The 17,338-nt window shown below is 38.3% G+C and overlaps 1 protein-coding gene, 1 long non-coding RNA gene, 5 other non-coding genes and 4 pseudogenes across 7 annotated transcripts; 8 read left to right on the top strand and 3 right to left on the bottom strand.

Moving 5' to 3' along the window:
- Nucleotides 1-471: 471 nt before the first annotated feature.
- Nucleotides 472-663, top strand: LOC149879640 (U2 spliceosomal RNA). Its single transcript, XR_016446646.1, has one exon. It is a non-coding gene; the product is annotated as a U2 spliceosomal RNA (small nuclear RNA).
- Nucleotides 664-773: 110 nt separating this feature from the next.
- Nucleotides 774-937, top strand: LOC149879639 (U1 spliceosomal RNA). The gene has a single exon (XR_016446581.1). It is a non-coding gene; the product is annotated as a U1 spliceosomal RNA (small nuclear RNA).
- Nucleotides 938-2,371: 1,434 nt separating this feature from the next.
- LOC149879638 (5S ribosomal RNA) lies at nt 2,372-2,490 on the bottom strand. The gene has a single exon (XR_016446550.1). It is a non-coding gene; the product is annotated as a 5S ribosomal RNA (ribosomal RNA).
- An 803-nt stretch (nt 2,491-3,293) lies between these two features.
- LOC149879637 (late histone H2B.L4 pseudogene) lies at nt 3,294-3,698 on the top strand (annotated as a pseudogene).
- Nucleotides 3,699-6,322: 2,624 nt separating this feature from the next.
- On the top strand, nt 6,323-8,358 carry LOC149879636 (uncharacterized). The gene is made up of 2 exons (XR_016446260.1): nt 6,323-6,522; nt 6,704-8,358. It is a non-coding gene; the product is annotated as an uncharacterized LOC149879636 (long non-coding RNA).
- A 444-nt stretch (nt 8,359-8,802) lies between these two features.
- On the top strand, nt 8,803-8,977 carry LOC149879635 (U2 spliceosomal RNA; annotated as a pseudogene).
- A 110-nt stretch (nt 8,978-9,087) lies between these two features.
- LOC149879634 (U1 spliceosomal RNA) lies at nt 9,088-9,251 on the top strand. Its single transcript, XR_016446569.1, has one exon. It is a non-coding gene; the product is annotated as a U1 spliceosomal RNA (small nuclear RNA).
- A 1,434-nt stretch (nt 9,252-10,685) lies between these two features.
- LOC149879633 (5S ribosomal RNA) lies at nt 10,686-10,804 on the bottom strand. The gene has a single exon (XR_016446549.1). It is a non-coding gene; the product is annotated as a 5S ribosomal RNA (ribosomal RNA).
- A 108-nt stretch (nt 10,805-10,912) lies between these two features.
- LOC149879632 (histone H2A, orphon) lies at nt 10,913-11,302 on the bottom strand. The gene has a single exon (XM_090070635.1). The coding sequence runs from the start codon at nt 11,300-11,302 to the stop codon at nt 10,913-10,915; it is 390 nt and encodes a 129-aa protein (XP_089926761.1).
- Nucleotides 11,303-11,607: 305 nt separating this feature from the next.
- Nucleotides 11,608-12,011, top strand: LOC149879631 (histone H2B, gonadal-like; annotated as a pseudogene).
- Nucleotides 12,012-17,115: 5,104 nt separating this feature from the next.
- Nucleotides 17,116-17,290, top strand: LOC149879630 (U2 spliceosomal RNA; annotated as a pseudogene).
- Nucleotides 17,291-17,338: the final 48 nt, after the last annotated feature.

The raw sequence follows: 17,338 nt of genomic DNA, 5'->3' as shown, positions 1-17,338 counted from the left end.
GGATCGAGGCTAATGACAAGCAAGTCCTCCTAAACTCTGCTGTTTCTTGGCGACCCTGGTGATGAATTAAAGTACTGTCATTACAACAGTTGAAAAGAACATTTAAATACAGAGGTTCTCAAAATGCTTTTTGACAGAGAAATCTGTCGGACGCTCATATACAGAGTTGATTTTCAGTTGTTCAACTTGGCCTTTGATCACATCTGCTGCCCAGCGTTAAATTTAAAAGCCTTTAAACGTTTTTTATGTTTTGGTTAATTGGGTTATTTTTGAAAGAAGCTTGTTATTTTTGAAAGAAGCTGGGTTATTTTTGAAAAAAAGCCCAAATGTTTTAGAGTGAAATTGATGCAGTACAAGAAAGCCATGTTTTCATCGTTGAAACTTAAAGTTACCCATCGACTTGATCATTCAAATGTCCACAAGTTTTTTCGTTGAGAGGGAGGGAGCCGGGACAAAGTCGTTGCAAAAAGTATCGCTTCTCGGCCTAATGGCTAAGATCAAGTGTAGTATCTGTTCTTATCAGTTTAATATCTGGTACGCCGGCATAGTCCGGCTCATATATTAATCTGATTTTTGGCATTTGGTCAAGGGATCGTAGGTTTACCTCGCCCTGACCGCGGGTTGCCTCGGCGTTGCACTACTGCTGAGCGCGGCCCATACTATAGAGAAGGAAAAAAAAAAAGCAAACAAACGGGACGATGCGGTGTGCAATCGAAAACCCACAATTGAGAAGATTGGGGCACGTCCGAGGCTGCCCACACAACGGGAAAAGCATACTTACCTGACGGGGAAGTAAACCTGATCAACATGGGGCTTCTTCCAGGGTGAGGCTCTTGCATTGCACTTCGCCTGGGCTGACCCCTGCGATTACCGCTAACGTCGGTAACTCGACCGTACAATTTCTGGTAGTGGGGGCCTGCGTTCGCGCTCGCCCCCTCCTCTAACGACTTAAAAAAAAAACCTCTCCTCTCACCCCTAAGAGTCTACTGCATATTTTGAGAGGCGCATACAAAGTCTGCTATAAGTGCAAATAAATTTTATTTATTTCAAAAGTTGTTGTTTTTTTTTTTTTTGTTTTTTTTTTTTTTTGTACAAAATCAATAAAAATCTAAGAATCGCAAAGAGGCAACCAAATAAGCATAGGAGCGACGAGAATCGTTTCAACGTGACAACCAGCAAGCGTGATCGACCGGTTACAATCCCGGAAATCACTCGACGGCGGAACAAAATGTGACAGTCACAACAGTGAAAACGAGTCGCTGTAATAAAAAACAATGACGATAATAATAGTTAAAATAACAAACAGTAGCAATAAGAAAATCGATATCAATAGTGACAACGAAAATAATGACAACGATGAAGATAACAATAACGACAATAACAAAAATTAACGATAGCATCGATAAACTAACGATAATAGTAATACTGACAATAGCAACGACCACAAAAAAATAAGCATTAGCAATAACGATCTAACAGTAACAATAGTAACAACAACAGCAGCAGCAACAGTAACAACAATTGTCAACCATTTATGCATATCGCATATTGGATTCTGGTGCGGTGAAATGCATTCTTTTACTACCGTTCATTATTTTCATGAAAACAGCTCTGATTCCTACGTGTTGATCTTAGAAAGAAACGACAACGACCGAAACATTTTGGCAAGTTGACACGTCAATACGCAACGTTGCCAGAGATACGTAACGACGATTGACGAATCTTACAAATTTTTGCTCTTCAAAGCTAGTTTTGCAGTCTTTTCGTCATTTCGACAAAACTAGGGAACATTGACATCGTGCAACTTTAGACTTGCGAGGGTTTCTTTCATGGCCGCCGAGAGGACGGGGAAGATTCCCGGGTATCCCCGTGTATCTACAAACGATATTTTAAAAATCATTTTTTTAAAAGATTTAAATAGTTTTGACTTTTAAAAGATTTCATTAACTTTCGTTTTTAATTTTTAATGACTAGAGCACACTTCTATTGGTCCTGGGTATGTAATTGATCACAACGAGGGCCCCTTAAGAAAACTTCCCCTGGGCCCTCGTTGACTATGGTGGCTATAGTCCCTTTAACCGTTGCCCTTGTTGTTCAGCATCAAAACTAGCTTTCTGGCTTTTGTGCGAGGAAAAAGAGCGCCATTTTCTTTCCCTCAGAGATGCGGAGACGGAAGAAGCGCCCTCACACACCTTTCGACCAGTCGCTCCCCTTTCAATCGACACCACCCAGGCAGGGCCGTGTTTATGCATATTCTTTTGCAGGGGATGAGTTCTGTGTATCTTAGAGTCAACTGAAAAAGCAGATTTTGTAAAGAAAAGGGAGTCCCCTTTGGCGACTTTTTTTTTTTTTTTTCGTAAACGGTTGCAAAAGCCTACGGCACCAGGAGTTCCCAGGCGGTCACCCATCCAAGTACTACCCTGGCCCGACGATGCTTAACTTCCGTGATCGGACGAGAACGGGTGTATTCACCGTGGTATGGTCGTAGGCAATAGTGTACGGCTTTAATTTAAAATTTAAAGTTTCTAACGCCTTAACAATAATTTTTAACGGATGTGTGGCTATGAAAATAGCCTTTTGTGTTGTTTATACCGCCGTTTACTGGGCTGCTGGCTTTGGAACCTTCTCGTTCTTTTTGGGAAGCAACACAGCTTGAATGTTTGGCAACACACCGCCGCTCGCAATTGTAACACCTGACAACAACTTGTTTAACTCTTCGTCGTTGCGAACAGCTAGCTGTAAGTGACGAGGAATGATCCTGGCTTTTTTGTTATCGCGTGCAGCATTACCAGCTAACTCTAAGATTTCGGCGGAGAGGTATTCCAAAACTGCAGCTAAGTAGACCGGTGCGCCTGAACCGATGCGATTGGCGTAATGCCCTTTGCGCAAAAATCGGTGAACGCGACCAACAGGAAACTGAAGACCCGCTCTAAAAGATCGAGTTTTTGCCTTGGCCTTAGCTTTTCCTCCTTTTCCACGTCCTGACATTTTATTTTCTAACACAAGCAGAGACAGACAGACGGACCAGAGATCTCGTGCGCCTTTTTTTTATTTTAAACAGCAAAAAGTTTGCTATTCTTATCAAAATAGAGTGGTCTCAAAGTCAACCTTTTTTTAACCAATAGTAAAAAAGAAATAAACGATGCTCAAACAACTTAATCTTTTAAGAACCAATAGAAGTGCATATGACGCAAGAGTTTTCAAGTTGGAGGCTACAACTTTATCTTAAATTAAATCCAGTTGCAATGCAATGAAAACAAACGAAAAGAATTTTTACTGTTAGGCCCGTCGAAATGTCAGACGCACAAAAAACCGGAGGAAAACAAGCGCCAAAGGTGGCGAAAAAAGGCGAGAAGCGCGCCGGTAAGAAAGGTGGTAAAATCGCTGGAACTGGTGACAAGAAGCGCAAGAGAAAGAGACGAGAGTCTTATGCCATTTACATTTACAACGTCCTGAAGCAAGTTCACCCTGATGTCGGTGTTTCTTCTAAAGCAATGAGCATCATGAATTCTTTCGTGAACGACATTTTCGAAAGAATTGCTTCTGAAGCTTCGCGGCTCGCCCTTCAAAATAAGAAATCTACGATCTCTTCGCGTGAAATTCAAACCGCCGTGCGCCTTTTACTTCCCGGTGAACTTGCTAAACACGCAGTGAGCGAAGGCACCAAGGCTGTTACCAAGTACACCAGCAGTAAGTAGATCAAAATCCGCTCAAACGGCTATTTTTATAGCCACGCATCTTTTAAAAACATTAGACGCATTAACGAAATAGGTTCAAATGAAAATATCTGTTGCAATCGCTATATTTAATTGTGCAAACAATGCCAAGTGCAGAATAGCTAAACTAGCTGCTAAAATAAAACACTTAAACTGCTGCATCCGTCCTAGGCTATGAACAACTTAAAACCTTTTTTTTTCTTCTTCAAAATTGCTCTCAAACTCCCCTTTTCTAGAATATACATCGACCTAAAAAGCACGGAGCAGTTACCGGTGAGGTTACTGTGACTTTCAAACTCAATTAGTGTAATTGTTACTACCTGACAAAGTCCTAAATGCCGCGCAACGTTTTAAAGAAATGTGTACCTATGAAAATAGCCGTTTGATGAAGGATTGAGCAGTACAGGTTATTTCTTGTCCACTTTTGCGGTGGCACTCTTTGCAGCGACTTTCTTCTTAGGTGCTGTTTCAGCTTTCTTTACCGCGGGTTTTTTAGCAACCGGTAGCTTGGCGCTCCTTTTTAACTGGAGCGCATGAAATAGCACCAGCGCGACTAATCTTAGTGAGAGCAGTTCTACTTTTGAAAGTGTATGAGCAACGCTGGCTTCTAAAAATCCATTAGTCGATTGTCGCTATACCTATGCTGCCACGCAAACTCAATAGTGGTGGGGATCACAAACACGCAAGATAGTACGACTGCAAGAATATTTAATGCGTTGGCAAAGTGTTCAAAGTATTCAAATGTTGTCAGCAAAATTGTTACATCAACGGGTAAAGAAAACTGACGTTCTGTAAAGCTATCAAAATGTATCAAGGTGTAGAAAAAGTCTAATTAAAACAGTTAATAGTACCGCTGTCATTTTGTAGATGATTTTTTATGGATTATGTTAGTTATGGAAAAATAATTGGTGCATGAAAGGGTCAATGGGATAGTTACGAAACTACAAATGTTGTTAATGTTTGTAAGAAAATAAGACCGAGGAAGTAGACACAGTGTAATATCGTCAGTACAAATCATAATCTGATCACAATCGGAAAAAAAAAGAAGAAGAAGAATACAGTTTTGTTTGTAAATTTTTTTTTAATGACTCATAAAAAGGCTTGGGTACTAGTGATAACCCACAAGCTCTAAAATATCTAAAAAGATGCACTGTCTTCCGACCAGAGTTTCGGCACGGAAAAAACACATACTACAATTTAGTCACTGTGTATTAAGGTATGCATCAAATACTTGCCAATCGCATTTCGTTCATTTCGGGGTTTCGGGAAGGGGAATGATAAAAAAAAAAAAGAAAGAATTCGCAACTGAGCGTCCGCGGTGCACCCATCTTACTAGGCTGCGCGAGTAAGCAGAAACCGTTACTATGCTCTTAGCTAAACCAATGATATTTATACTAACTAGATGTAAAACTTCAAATAAATTTCGTAAGAAATTGTGAAGCAAGTTTTTTAAGTTTTTAAAGCCGGTAGCCTCTTTATTTAAACTGACAATAATTCGTTTGTTTTAATCGATGTTTTTATGATTCTGGCTGGCAAAAAAAAACTTGCTTGGCAAAAAAATATGCTTCACTGCGAAAGCGCGAGTTAAATATCTAGTTAATATACACTTAACCGCAAAATTAACGCACCACATACATTTCGATTTATTTTAATTGTGGTCATATATTTTGACAAACGTGTTAAGAATAGAACACATGAACACAGTTATTTCGATGATAATAATAAAAGCGACTTTGAGGATGGTGAGAAAAGAAAAGAAAAGAAAGAAAAACAAACTAAAACTAGAAATATGGTAAGTAATAAAATTAAGGTAAGTAACAAAATAAACTAAGATGATTATTGTTGTTATGCACACTAATACAGCTTAAAATGTAACATTTTTGACTTATCAATATCTAGTGTTGCCACATCTTGATGTTGTTGCAGCCAGACAGCACCGTGGATTTCTTTTAATTAGAGGTGTAATCGTTTCTTGAAGGATATCTTCACATACGCGGATAAGACTTTGTCGCAACTCGTCTAGGTGGTGGATGTTGACTTCTAACACAGCGTGCCATTATGCCCCAAAGATGCTCTATTGGGTTCATATCTGGACTGCAAGCCGGCCACTCCAAAACTTGAATAGTAGCATTTTGTAAGTATTCAGTAACAACATGCGCCGTATGTGGTCTAGCATTATCTTACATAAGAAGGAATCCATCTCCCATGAACGATGCAAGAGGTACCAAAAAAGGTTTTAAAATGTCAGCTTATGTATCGTTGAGAAGTCAGAACAGACGTGTTGCTCAAATGACAGTTATCATTGAGCAACACATCTGTTCATACTAACTTTATACATACTTTTCTTTTAAAAGTGAGGTTTAGTTACAGCAAAACGTGCTGCTTATGAAAAGCTGCTACAATTTGGAAACTAAAACGGAATAAAGCCTACAAATGACGTCACAATAAACATTATTATCGACTTTGTATTTGATAAATCCGGGAAATACGTAATATTTTTCAAAATAAGTCGGAATTTATAAGTGGTGCGTTAATTTTGCGGTAAAGTGCATATCATTGAGTTTAACAACGGTGCAGTGGTTACGCGCAGTCCTACTGAAATTTTTGGTGTTGGCGTAGCGTCAAGAGCAGAAAAGGTGCTTTTAGCTTGTTTCGAAAAAAAAAAAGAAAATAAAAAAAAGGGAAACTAAACAAATTAAATCCTGTTTTATCTTCTCATACAGTAGCTGATGCCAAAACCAAGACAAGTGACAAGTTTAGAGGAGTTCACACAGTTTTTTTAACGATTTTTCAAGAATGCTTTAAGGTAATAAAAAGTACTGTGCTATTTTATTTTCAATCTTTTCACCTTATTTTGGTGTTTGTGTTTTAAAATTTGAAGCAGTTTAACCCCTATTGTTGTGCCCACTTTACTTTTTCAAGTCTTCAAATACTTAAGAATAGTTTCTGATGAAAAAATCCTTTCAAAAATAAATTTTCATTTTTAGAAGCATCAACTTTATGAAGGAGTAGTCACAAAAGACTTTCATGAGTGCAGTTACAGAGTTTGTTCTGAGTTCCTGGATTATCCAGAATGCAAGTTGCAATACTCTTTAGAGCATCCCACTCAATGAATAAGAAGTGGGAAATTCTTCTTGATTTTATTGGTGAGTGAAACAGAAATAGGATCTTTCTAAGACTTTTACCTATTTCTTTAGTTTGTTCATAGCTTTGTTTCATTTACAGTTATACTGACACAACCCCAATAAAGTAATGCTTAATTAGGTATGCTTTTCACTGGACAATCTATAGCTTCTTTGGAATGATCCCTTTAATTCGATTAAAGATATGCGATAAAATTTTAAAAAAATTACATACTCATTACATTTTGAACTGAACCTTTTGTTTGGCTTTCTCACATTATGTTTTATAGAGTTACTGCTAAAGTTAACTCAGCCTCAGGTAGCAAGTCTGATTATTGAAAATAAGTTATTGAAAGAGAATTTTGAGTGTTGTCCTGGGGCAAGGTTAAGGGTTAAGTTAGGTTAGCAGAGCATATAATATTGAAGCAGTTAAAGTTTCAAGAAAAAGGTAAGTCATGTTTCTTCGATAGTTTACCAGAACCATTTTTTAAAAGTGATAGTTTGAAAAAGTTGACCTTTAGCCAACAAGTAAACATCCTTTTAACTGACTTGGGAATTATATTTTTAAGTTTATTCTCCATCAATCCTGAGCTTCTAATTTGTACGCAAATACATTTGCAGGCTTAATTTAGGTTAGGTAATATGTTAAAAAATGTAATATTTAAAAAAAATACTTTGCTTATTGTTCCAGGTCTCATTAACTTTTACCACGCTCTGCGAGTTTGTGATTGGAAAAATGCAGATACAGTGTGCAAGGTATGTATGCTTTACCTTTGCTAACCTAATGCTGTGTCGGTTTAGTGTCATAAATTTTTTCATTTTCCATTTGTCATTTGATATTTTGTCAGTGGATGTTTTAGGTCACTTTTTAAAATTGTTTTACCTTTTTGTCAGTAAACATTTAAAGTGTTCATTTCTTGCAATAACTAAAGTATCTGAAAAATATTTTCTTGCTACTCAGTTTAAATTCTTAACTTAATTTGCACCATCCCAATTTTTAAACTTTCAAGCTTGTTTTTTTAGACTTTGTGAGGAATTACTACTTGGGAAAGGATCGAGGCTAATGACAAGCAAGTCCTCCTAAACTCTGCTGTTTCTTGGCGACCCTGGTGATGAATTAAAGTACTGTCATTACAACAGTTGAAAAGAACATTTAAATACAGAGGTTCTCAAAATGCTTTTTGACAGAGAAATCTGTCGGACGCTCATATACAGAGTTGATTTTCAGTTGTTCAACTTGGCCTTTGATCACATCTGCTGCCCAGCGTTAAATTTAAAAGCCTTTAAACGTTTTTTATGTTTTGGTTAATTGGGTTATTTTTGAAAGAAGCTTGTTATTTTTGAAAGAAGCTGGGTTATTTTTGAAAAAAAGCCCAAATGTTTTAGAGTGAAATTGATGCAGTACAAGAAAGCCATGTTTTCATCGTTGAAACTTAAAGTTACCCATCGACTTGATCATTCAAATGTCCACAAGTTTTTTCGTTGAGAGGGAGGGAGCCGGGACAAAGTCGTTGCAAAAAGTATCGCTTCTCGGCCTAATGGCTAAGATCAAGTGTAGTATCATCATCCTTACGCCGAAAAGTCGGGCACCACTAGGTGGTGTAAAAAATCCGATGAGGTGCTGGGCCAAAAAGTCGGACACCATCATTTAATGGTGTATTGATCCGAATGAGGCTCAGTGTCGAAAAGTCGGGCACCACTTGGTGGTGTAAAAAATCCGATGAGGCGGTCATGGGTGGTGTGCGAAGCTTTGGTCATGAGCTGCTAAAGTCGGGCAGAGGATCCGGGAATATTCGTTAACTCGAGTACTCGGGGGCCTCAAGGTAGATCCGTCAAGGGTTGGCTTTAACATCAGTCGACAAGACGTAAAATGGGGTGACGTAGGCAAGCGCCGAACATCCTCCCGTCCACAGCTGCCGATGGCTGATGAGACGTTAAAGGAAATAAAAAAAAAAAAAAAAAAAAAAAAAAGATCAAGTGTAGTATCTGTTCTTATCAGTTTAATATCTGGTACGCCGGCATAGTCCGGCTCATATATTAATCTGATTTTTGGCATTTGGTCAAGGGATCGTAGGTTTACCTCGCCCTGACCGCGGGTTGCCTCGGCGTTGCACTACTGCTGAGCGCGGCCCATACTATAGAGAAGGAAAAAAAAAAAGCAAACAAACGGGACGATGCGGTGTGCAATCGAAAACCCACAATTGAGAAGATTGGGGCACGTCCGAGGCTGCCCACACAACGGGAAAAGCATACTTACCTGACGGGGAAGTAAACCTGATCAACATGGGGCTTCTTCCAGGGTGAGGCTCTTGCATTGCACTTCGCCTGGGCTGACCCCTGCGATTACCGCTAACGTCGGTAACTCGACCGTACAATTTCTGGTAGTGGGGGCCTGCGTTCGCGCTCGCCCCCTCCTCTAACGACTTAAAAAAAAAACCTCTCCTCTCACCCCTAAGAGTCTACTGCATATTTTGAGAGGCGCATACAAAGTCTGCTATAAGTGCAAATAAATTTTATTTATTTCAAAAGTTGTTGTTTTTTTTTTTTTTGTTTTTTTTTTTTTTTGTACAAAATCAATAAAAATCTAAGAATCGCAAAGAGGCAACCAAATAAGCATAGGAGCGACGAGAATCGTTTCAACGTGACAACCAGCAAGCGTGATCGACCGGTTACAATCCCGGAAATCACTCGACGGCGGAACAAAATGTGACAGTCACAACAGTGAAAACGAGTCGCTGTAATAAAAAACAATGACGATAATAATAGTTAAAATAACAAACAGTAGCAATAAGAAAATCGATATCAATAGTGACAACGAAAATAATGACAACGATGAAGATAACAATAACGACAATAACAAAAATTAACGATAGCATCGATAAACTAACGATAATAGTAATACTGACAATAGCAACGACCACAAAAAAATAAGCATTAGCAATAACGATCTAACAGTAACAATAGTAACAACAACAGCAGCAGCAACAGTAACAACAATTGTCAACCATTTATGCATATCGCATATTGGATTCTGGTGCGGTGAAATGCATTCTTTTACTACCGTTCATTATTTTCATGAAAACAGCTCTGATTCCTACGTGTTGATCTTAGAAAGAAACGACAACGACCGAAACATTTTGGCAAGTTGACACGTCAATACGCAACGTTGCCAGAGATACGTAACGACGATTGACGAATCTTACAAATTTTTGCTCTTCAAAGCTAGTTTTGCAGTCTTTTCGTCATTTCGACAAAACTAGGGAACATTGACATCGTGCAACTTTAGACTTGCGAGGGTTTCTTTCATGGCCGCCGAGAGGACGGGGAAGATTCCCGGGTATCCCCGTGTATCTACAAACGATATTTTAAAAATCATTTTTTTAAAAGATTTAAATAGTTTTGACTTTTAAAAGATTTCATTAACTTTCGTTTTTAATTTTTAATGACTAGAGCACACTTCTATTGGTCCTGGGTATGTAATTGATCACAACGAGGGCCCCTTAAGAAAACTTCCCCTGGGCCCTCGTTGACTATGGTGGCTATAGTCCCTTTAACCGTTGCCCTTGTTGTTCAGCATCAAAACTAGCTTTCTGGCTTTTGTGCGAGGAAAAAGAGCGCCATTTTCTTTCCCTCAGAGATGCGGAGACGGAAGAAGCGCCCTCACACACCTTTCGACCAGTCGCTCCCCTTTCAATCGACACCACCCAGGCAGGGCCGTGTTTATGCATATTCTTTTGCAGGGGATGAGTTCTGTGTATCTTAGAGTCAACTGAAAAAGCAGATTTTGTAAAGAAAAGGGAGTCCCCTTTGGCGACTTTTTTTTTTTTTTTTCGTAAACGGTTGCAAAAGCCTACGGCACCAGGAGTTCCCAGGCGGTCACCCATCCAAGTACTACCCTGGCCCGACGATGCTTAACTTCCGTGATCGGACGAGAACGGGTGTATTCACCGTGGTATGGTCGTAGGCAATAGTGTACGGCTTTAATTTAAAATTTAAAGTTTCTAACGCCTTAACAATAATTTTTAACGGATGTGTGGCTATGAAAATAGCCTTTTGTGTTGTTTATACCGCCGTTTACTGGGCTGCTGGCTTTGGAACCTTCTCGTTCTTTTTGGGAAGCAACACAGCTTGAATGTTTGGCAACACACCGCCGCTCGCAATTGTAACACCTGACAACAACTTGTTTAACTCTTCGTCGTTGCGAACAGCTAGCTGTAAGTGACGAGGAATGATCCTGGCTTTTTTGTTATCGCGTGCAGCATTACCAGCTAACTCTAAGATTTCGGCGGAGAGGTATTCCAAAACTGCAGCTAAGTAGACCGGTGCGCCTGAACCGATGCGATTGGCGTAATGCCCTTTGCGCAAAAATCGGTGAACGCGACCAACAGGAAACTGAAGACCCGCTCTAAAAGATCGAGTTTTTGCCTTGGCCTTAGCTTTTCCTCCTTTTCCACGTCCTGACATTTTATTTTCTAACACAAGCAGAGACAGACAGACGGACCAGAGATCTCGTGCGCCTTTTTTTTATTTTAAACAGCAAAAAGTTTGCTATTCTTATCAAAATAGAGTGGTCTCAAAGTCAACCTTTTTTTAACCAATAGTAAAAAAGAAATAAACGATGCTCAAACAACTTAATCTTTTAAGAACCAATAGAAGTGCATATGACGCAAGAGTTTTCAAGTTGGAGGCTACAACTTTATCTTAAATTAAATCCAGTTGCAATGCAATGAAAACAAACGAAAAGAATTTTTACTGTTAGGCCCGTCGAAATGTCAGACGCACAAAAAACCGGAGGAAAACAAGCGCCAAAGGTGGCGAAAAAAGGCGAGAAGCGCGCCGGTAAGAAAGGTGGTAAAATCGCTGGAACTGGTGACAAGAAGCGCAAGAGAAAGAGACGAGAGTCTTATGCCATTTACATTTACAACGTCCTGAAGCAAGTTCACCCTGATGTCGGTGTTTCTTCTAAAGCAATGAGCATCATGAATTCTTTCGTGAACGACATTTTCGAAAGAATTGCTTCTGAAGCTTCGCGGCTCGCCTTCAAAATAAGAAATCTACGATCTCTTCGCGTGAAATTCAAACCGCCGTGCGCCTTTTACTTCCCGGTGAACTTGCTAAACACGCAGTGAGCGAAGGCACCAAGGCTGTTACCAAGTACACCAGCAGTAAGTAGATCAAAATCCGCTCAAACGGCTATTTTTATAGCCACGCATCTTTTAAAAACATTAGACGCATTAACGAAATAGGTTCAAATGAAAATATCTGTTGCAATCGCTATATTTAATTGTGCAAACAATGCCAAGTGCAGAATAGCTAAACTAGCTGCTAAAATAAAACACTTAAACTGCTGCATCCGTCCTAGGCTATGAACAACTTAAAACCTTTTTTTTTCTTCTTCAAAATTGCTCTCAAACTCCCCTTTTCTAGAATATACATCGACCTAAAAAGCACGGAGCAGTTACCGGTGAGGTTACTGTGACTTTCAAACTCAATTAGTGTAAATTGTTACTACCTGACAAAGTCCTAAATGCCGCGCAACGTTTTAAAGAAATGTGTACCTATGAAAATAGCCGTTTGATGAAGGATTGAGCAGTACAGGTTATTTCTTGTCCACTTTTGCGGTGGCACTCTTTGCAGCGACTTTCTTCTTAGGTGCTGTTTCAGCTTTCTTTACCGCGGGTTTTTTAGCAACCGGTAGCTTGGCGCTCCTTTTTAACTGGAGCGCATGAAATAGCACCAGCGCGACTAATCTTAGTGAGAGCAGTTCTACTTTTGAAAGTGTATGAGCAACGCTGGCTTCTAAAAATCCATTAGTCGATTGTCGCTATACCTATGCTGCCACGCAAACTCAATAGTGGTGGGGATCACAAACACGCAAGATAGTACGACTGCAAGAATATTTAATTGCGTTGGCAAAGTGTTCAAAGTATTCAAAATGTTGTCAGCAAAATTGTTACATCAACGGGTAAAGAAAACTGACGTTCTGTAAAGCTATCAAAATGTATCAAGGTGTAGAAAAAGTCTAATTAAAACAGTTAATAGTACCGCTGTCATTTTGTAGATGATTTTTTATGGATTATGTTAGTTATGGAAAAATAATTGGTGCATGAAAGGGTCAATGGGATAGTTACGAAACTACAAATGTTGTTAATGTTTGTAAGAAAATAAGACCGAGGAAGTAGACACAGTGTAATATCGTCAGTACAAATCATAATCTGATCACAATCGGAAAAAAAAAGAAGAAGAAGAATACAGTTTTGTTTGTAAATTTTTTTTTAATGACTCATAAAAAGGCTTGGGTACTAGTGATAACCCACAAGCTCTAAAATATCTAAAAAGATGCACTGTCTTCCGACCAGAGTTTCGGCACGGAAAAAACACATACTACAATTTAGTCACTGTGTATTAAGGTATGCATCAAATACTTGCCAATCGCATTTCGTTCATTTCGGGGTTTCGGGAAGGGGAATGATAAAAAAAAAAAAAGAAAGAATTCGCAACTGAGCGTCCGCGGTGCACCCATCTTACTAGGCTGCGCGAGTAAGCAGAAACCGTTACTATGCTCTTAGCTAAACCAATGATATTTATACTAACTAGATGTAAAACTTCAAATAAATTTCGTAAGAAATTGTGAAGCAAGTTTTTTAAGTTTTTAAAGCCGGTAGCCTCTTTATTTAAACTGACAATAATTCGTTTGTTTTAATCGATGTTTTTATGATTCTGGCTGGCAAAAAAAAACTTGCTTGGCAAAAAATATGCTTCACTGCGAAAGCGCGAGTTAAATATCTAGTTAATATACACTTAACCGCAAAATTAACGCACCACATACATTTCGATTTATTTTAATTGTGGTCATATATTTTGACAAACGTGTTAAGAATAGAACACATGAACACAGTTATTTCGATGATAATAATAAAAGCGACTTTGAGGATGGTGAGAAAAGAAAAGAAAAGAAAGAAAAACAAACTAAAACTAGAAATATGGTAAGTAATAAAATTAAGGTAAGTAACAAAATAAACTAAGATGATTATTGTTGTTATGCACACTAATACAGCTTAAAATGTAACATTTTTGACTTATCAATATCTAGTGTTGCCACATCTTGATGTTGTTGCAGCCAGACAGCACCGTGGATTTCTTTTAATTAGAGGTGTAATCGTTTCTTGAAGGATATCTTCACATACGCGGATAAGACTTTGTCGCAACTCGTCTAGGTGGTGGATGTTGACTTCTAACACAGCGTGCCATTATGCCCCAAAGATGCTCTATTGGGTTCATATCTGGACTGCAAGCCGGCCACTCCAAAACTTGAATAGTAGCATTTTGTAAGTATTCAGTAACAACATGCGCCGTATGTGGTCTAGCATTATCTTACATAAGAAGGAATCCATCTCCCATGAACGATGCAAGAGGTACCAAAAAAGGTTTTAAAATGTCAGCTTATGTATCGTTGAGAAGTCAGAACAGACGTGTTGCTCAAATGACAGTTATCATTGAGCAACACATCTGTTCATACTAACTTTATACATACTTTTCTTTTAAAAGTGAGGTTTAGTTACAGCAAAACGTGCTGCTTATGAAAAGCTGCTACAATTTGGAAACTAAAACGGAATAAAGCCTACAAATGACGTCACAATAAACATTATTATCGACTTTGTATTTGATAAATCCGGGAAATACGTAATATTTTTCAAAATAAGTCGGAATTTATAAGTGGTGCGTTAATTTTGCGGTAAAGTGCATATCATTGAGTTTAACAACGGTGCAGTGGTTACGCGCAGTCCTACTGAAATTTTTGGTGTTGGCGTAGCGTCAAGAGCAGAAAAGGTGCTTTTAGCTTGTTTCGAAAAAAAAAAAGAAAATAAAAAAAGGGAAACTAAACAAATTAAATCCTGTTTTATCTTCTCATACAGTAGCTGATGCCAAAACCAAGACAAGTGACAAGTTTAGAGGAGTTCACACAGTTTTTTTAACGATTTTTCAAGAATGCTTTAAGGTAATAAAAGTACTGTGCTATTTTATTTTCAATCTTTTCACCTTATTTTGGTGTTTGTGTTTTAAAATTTGAAGCAGTTTAACCCCTATTGTTGTGCCCACTTTACTTTTTCAAGTCTTCAAATACTTAAGAATAGTTTCTGATGAAAAAATCCTTTCAAAAATAAATTTTCATTTTTAGAAGCATCAACTTTATGAAGGAGTAGTCACAAAAGACTTTCATGAGTGCAGTTACAGAGTTTGTTCTGAGTTCCTGGATTATCCAGAATGCAAGTTGCAATACTCTTTAGAGCATCCCACTCAATGAATAAGAAGTGGGAAATTCTTCTTGATTTTATTGGTGAGTGAAACAGAAATAGGATCTTTCTAAGACTTTTACCTATTTCTTTAGTTTGTTCATAGCTTTGTTTCATTTACAGTTATACTGACACAACCCCAATAAAGTAATGCTTAATTAGGTATGCTTTTCACTGGACAATCTATAGCTTCTTTGGAATGATCCCTTTAATTCGATTAAAGATATGCGATAAAATTTTAAAAAAATTACATACTCATTACATTTTGAACTGAACCTTTTGTTTGGCTTTCTCACATTATGTTTTATAGAGTTACTGCTAAAGTTAACTCAGCCTCAGGTAGCAAGTCTGATTATTGAAAATAAGTTATTGAAAGAGAATTTTGAGTGTTGTCCTGGGGCAAGGTTAAGGGTTAAGTTAGGTTAGCAGAGCATATAATATTGAAGCAGTTAAAGTTTCAAGAAAAAGGTAAGTCATGTTTCTTCGATAGTTTACCAGAACCATTTTTTAAAAGTGATAGTTTGAAAAAGTTGACCTTTAGCCAACAAGTAAACATCCTTTTAACTGACTTGGGAATTATATTTTTAAGTTTATTCTCCATCAATCCTGAGCTTCTAATTTGTACGCAAATACATTTGCAGGCTTAATTTAGGTTAGGTAATATGTTAAAAAATGTAATATTTAAAAAAAATACTTTGCTTATTGTTCCAGGTCTCATTAACTTTTACCACGCTCTGCGAGTTTGTGATTGGAAAAATGCAGATACAGTGTGCAAGGTATGTATGCTTTACCTTTGCTAACCTAATGCTGTGTCGGTTTAGTGTCATAAATTTTTTCATTTTCCATTTGTCATTTGATATTTTGTCAGTGGATGTTTTAGGTCACTTTTTAAAATTGTTTTACCTTTTTGTCAGTAAACATTTAAAGTGTTCATTTCTTGCAATAACTAAAGTATCTGAAAAATATTTTCTTGCTACTCAGTTTAAATTCTTAACTTAATTTGCACCATCCCAATTTTTAAACTTTCAAGCTTGTTTTTTTAGACTTTGTGAGGAATTACTACTTGGGAAAGGATCGAGGCTAATGACAAGCAAGTCCTCTAAACTCTGCTGTTTCTTGGCGACCCTGGTGATGAATTAAAGTACTGTCATTACAACAGTTGAAAAGAACATTTAAATACAGAGGTTCTCAAAATGCTTTTTGACAGAGAAATCTGTCGGACGCTCATATACAGAGTTGATTTTCAGTTGTTCAACTTGGCCTTTGATCACATCTGCTGCCCAGCGTTAAATTTAAAAGCCTTTAAACGTTTTTTATGTTTTGGTTAATTGGGTTATTTTTGAAAGAAGCTTGTTATTTTTGAAAGAAGCTGGGTTATTTTTGAAAAAAAGCCCAAATGTTTTAGAGTGAAATTGATGCAGTACAAGAAAGCCATGTTTTCATCGTTGAAACTTAAAGTTACCCATCGACTTGATCATTCAAATGTCCACAAGTTTTTTCGTTGAGAGGGAGGGAGCCGGGACAAAGTCGTTGCAAAAAGTATCGCTTCTCGGCCTAATGGCTAAGATCAAGTGTAGTATCATCATCCTTACGCCGAAAAGTCGGGCACCACTAGGTGGTGTAAAAAATCCGATGAGGTGCTGGGCCAAAAAGTCGGACACCATCATTTAATGGTGTATTGATCCGAATGAGGCTCAGTGTCGAAAAGTCGGGCACCACTTGGTGGTGTAAAAAATCCGATGAGGCGGTCATGGGTGGTGTGCGAAGCTTTGGTCATGAGCTGCTAAAGTCGGGCAGAGGATCCGGGAATATTCGTTAACTCGAGTACTCGGGGGCCTCAAGGTAGATCCGTCAAGGGTTGGCTTTAACATCAGTCGACAAGACGTAAAATGGGGTGACGTAGGCAAGCGCCGAACATCCTCCCGTCCACAGCTGCCGATGGCTGATGAGACGTTAAAGGAAATAAAAAAAAAAAAAAAAAAAAAAAAAAGATCAAGTGTAGTATCTGTTCTTATCAGTTTAATATCTGGTACGCCGGCATAGTCCGGCTCATATATTAATCTGATTTTTGGCATTTGGTCAAGGGATCGTAGGTTTACCTCGCCCTGACCGCGGGTTGCCTCGGCGTTGCACTACTGCTGAGCGCGGCCCATACTATAGAGAAGGAAAAAAAAAAGCAAACAAACGGGACGATGCGGTGTGCAAT

This window comes from Hydra viridissima, unplaced genomic scaffold, assembly GCF_058129835.1.
Source record: "Hydra viridissima isolate aposymbiotic clone 2 unplaced genomic scaffold, HvirCarnegie_v1 scaffold_13, whole genome shotgun sequence".
NCBI lineage: Eukaryota > Metazoa > Cnidaria > Hydrozoa > Anthoathecata > Hydridae > Hydra > Hydra viridissima.
The sequence above is the reverse complement of the archived record's forward strand: the minus strand, read 5'-3'. Positions and strand labels throughout refer to the sequence as shown.

Coding starts and splice junctions, on each gene's coding strand:
- LOC149879632 (XM_090070635.1), bottom strand. CDS start 11,302: ATGTCAGGACGTGGAAAAGGAGGAAAAGCTAAGGCCAAGGCAAAAACT.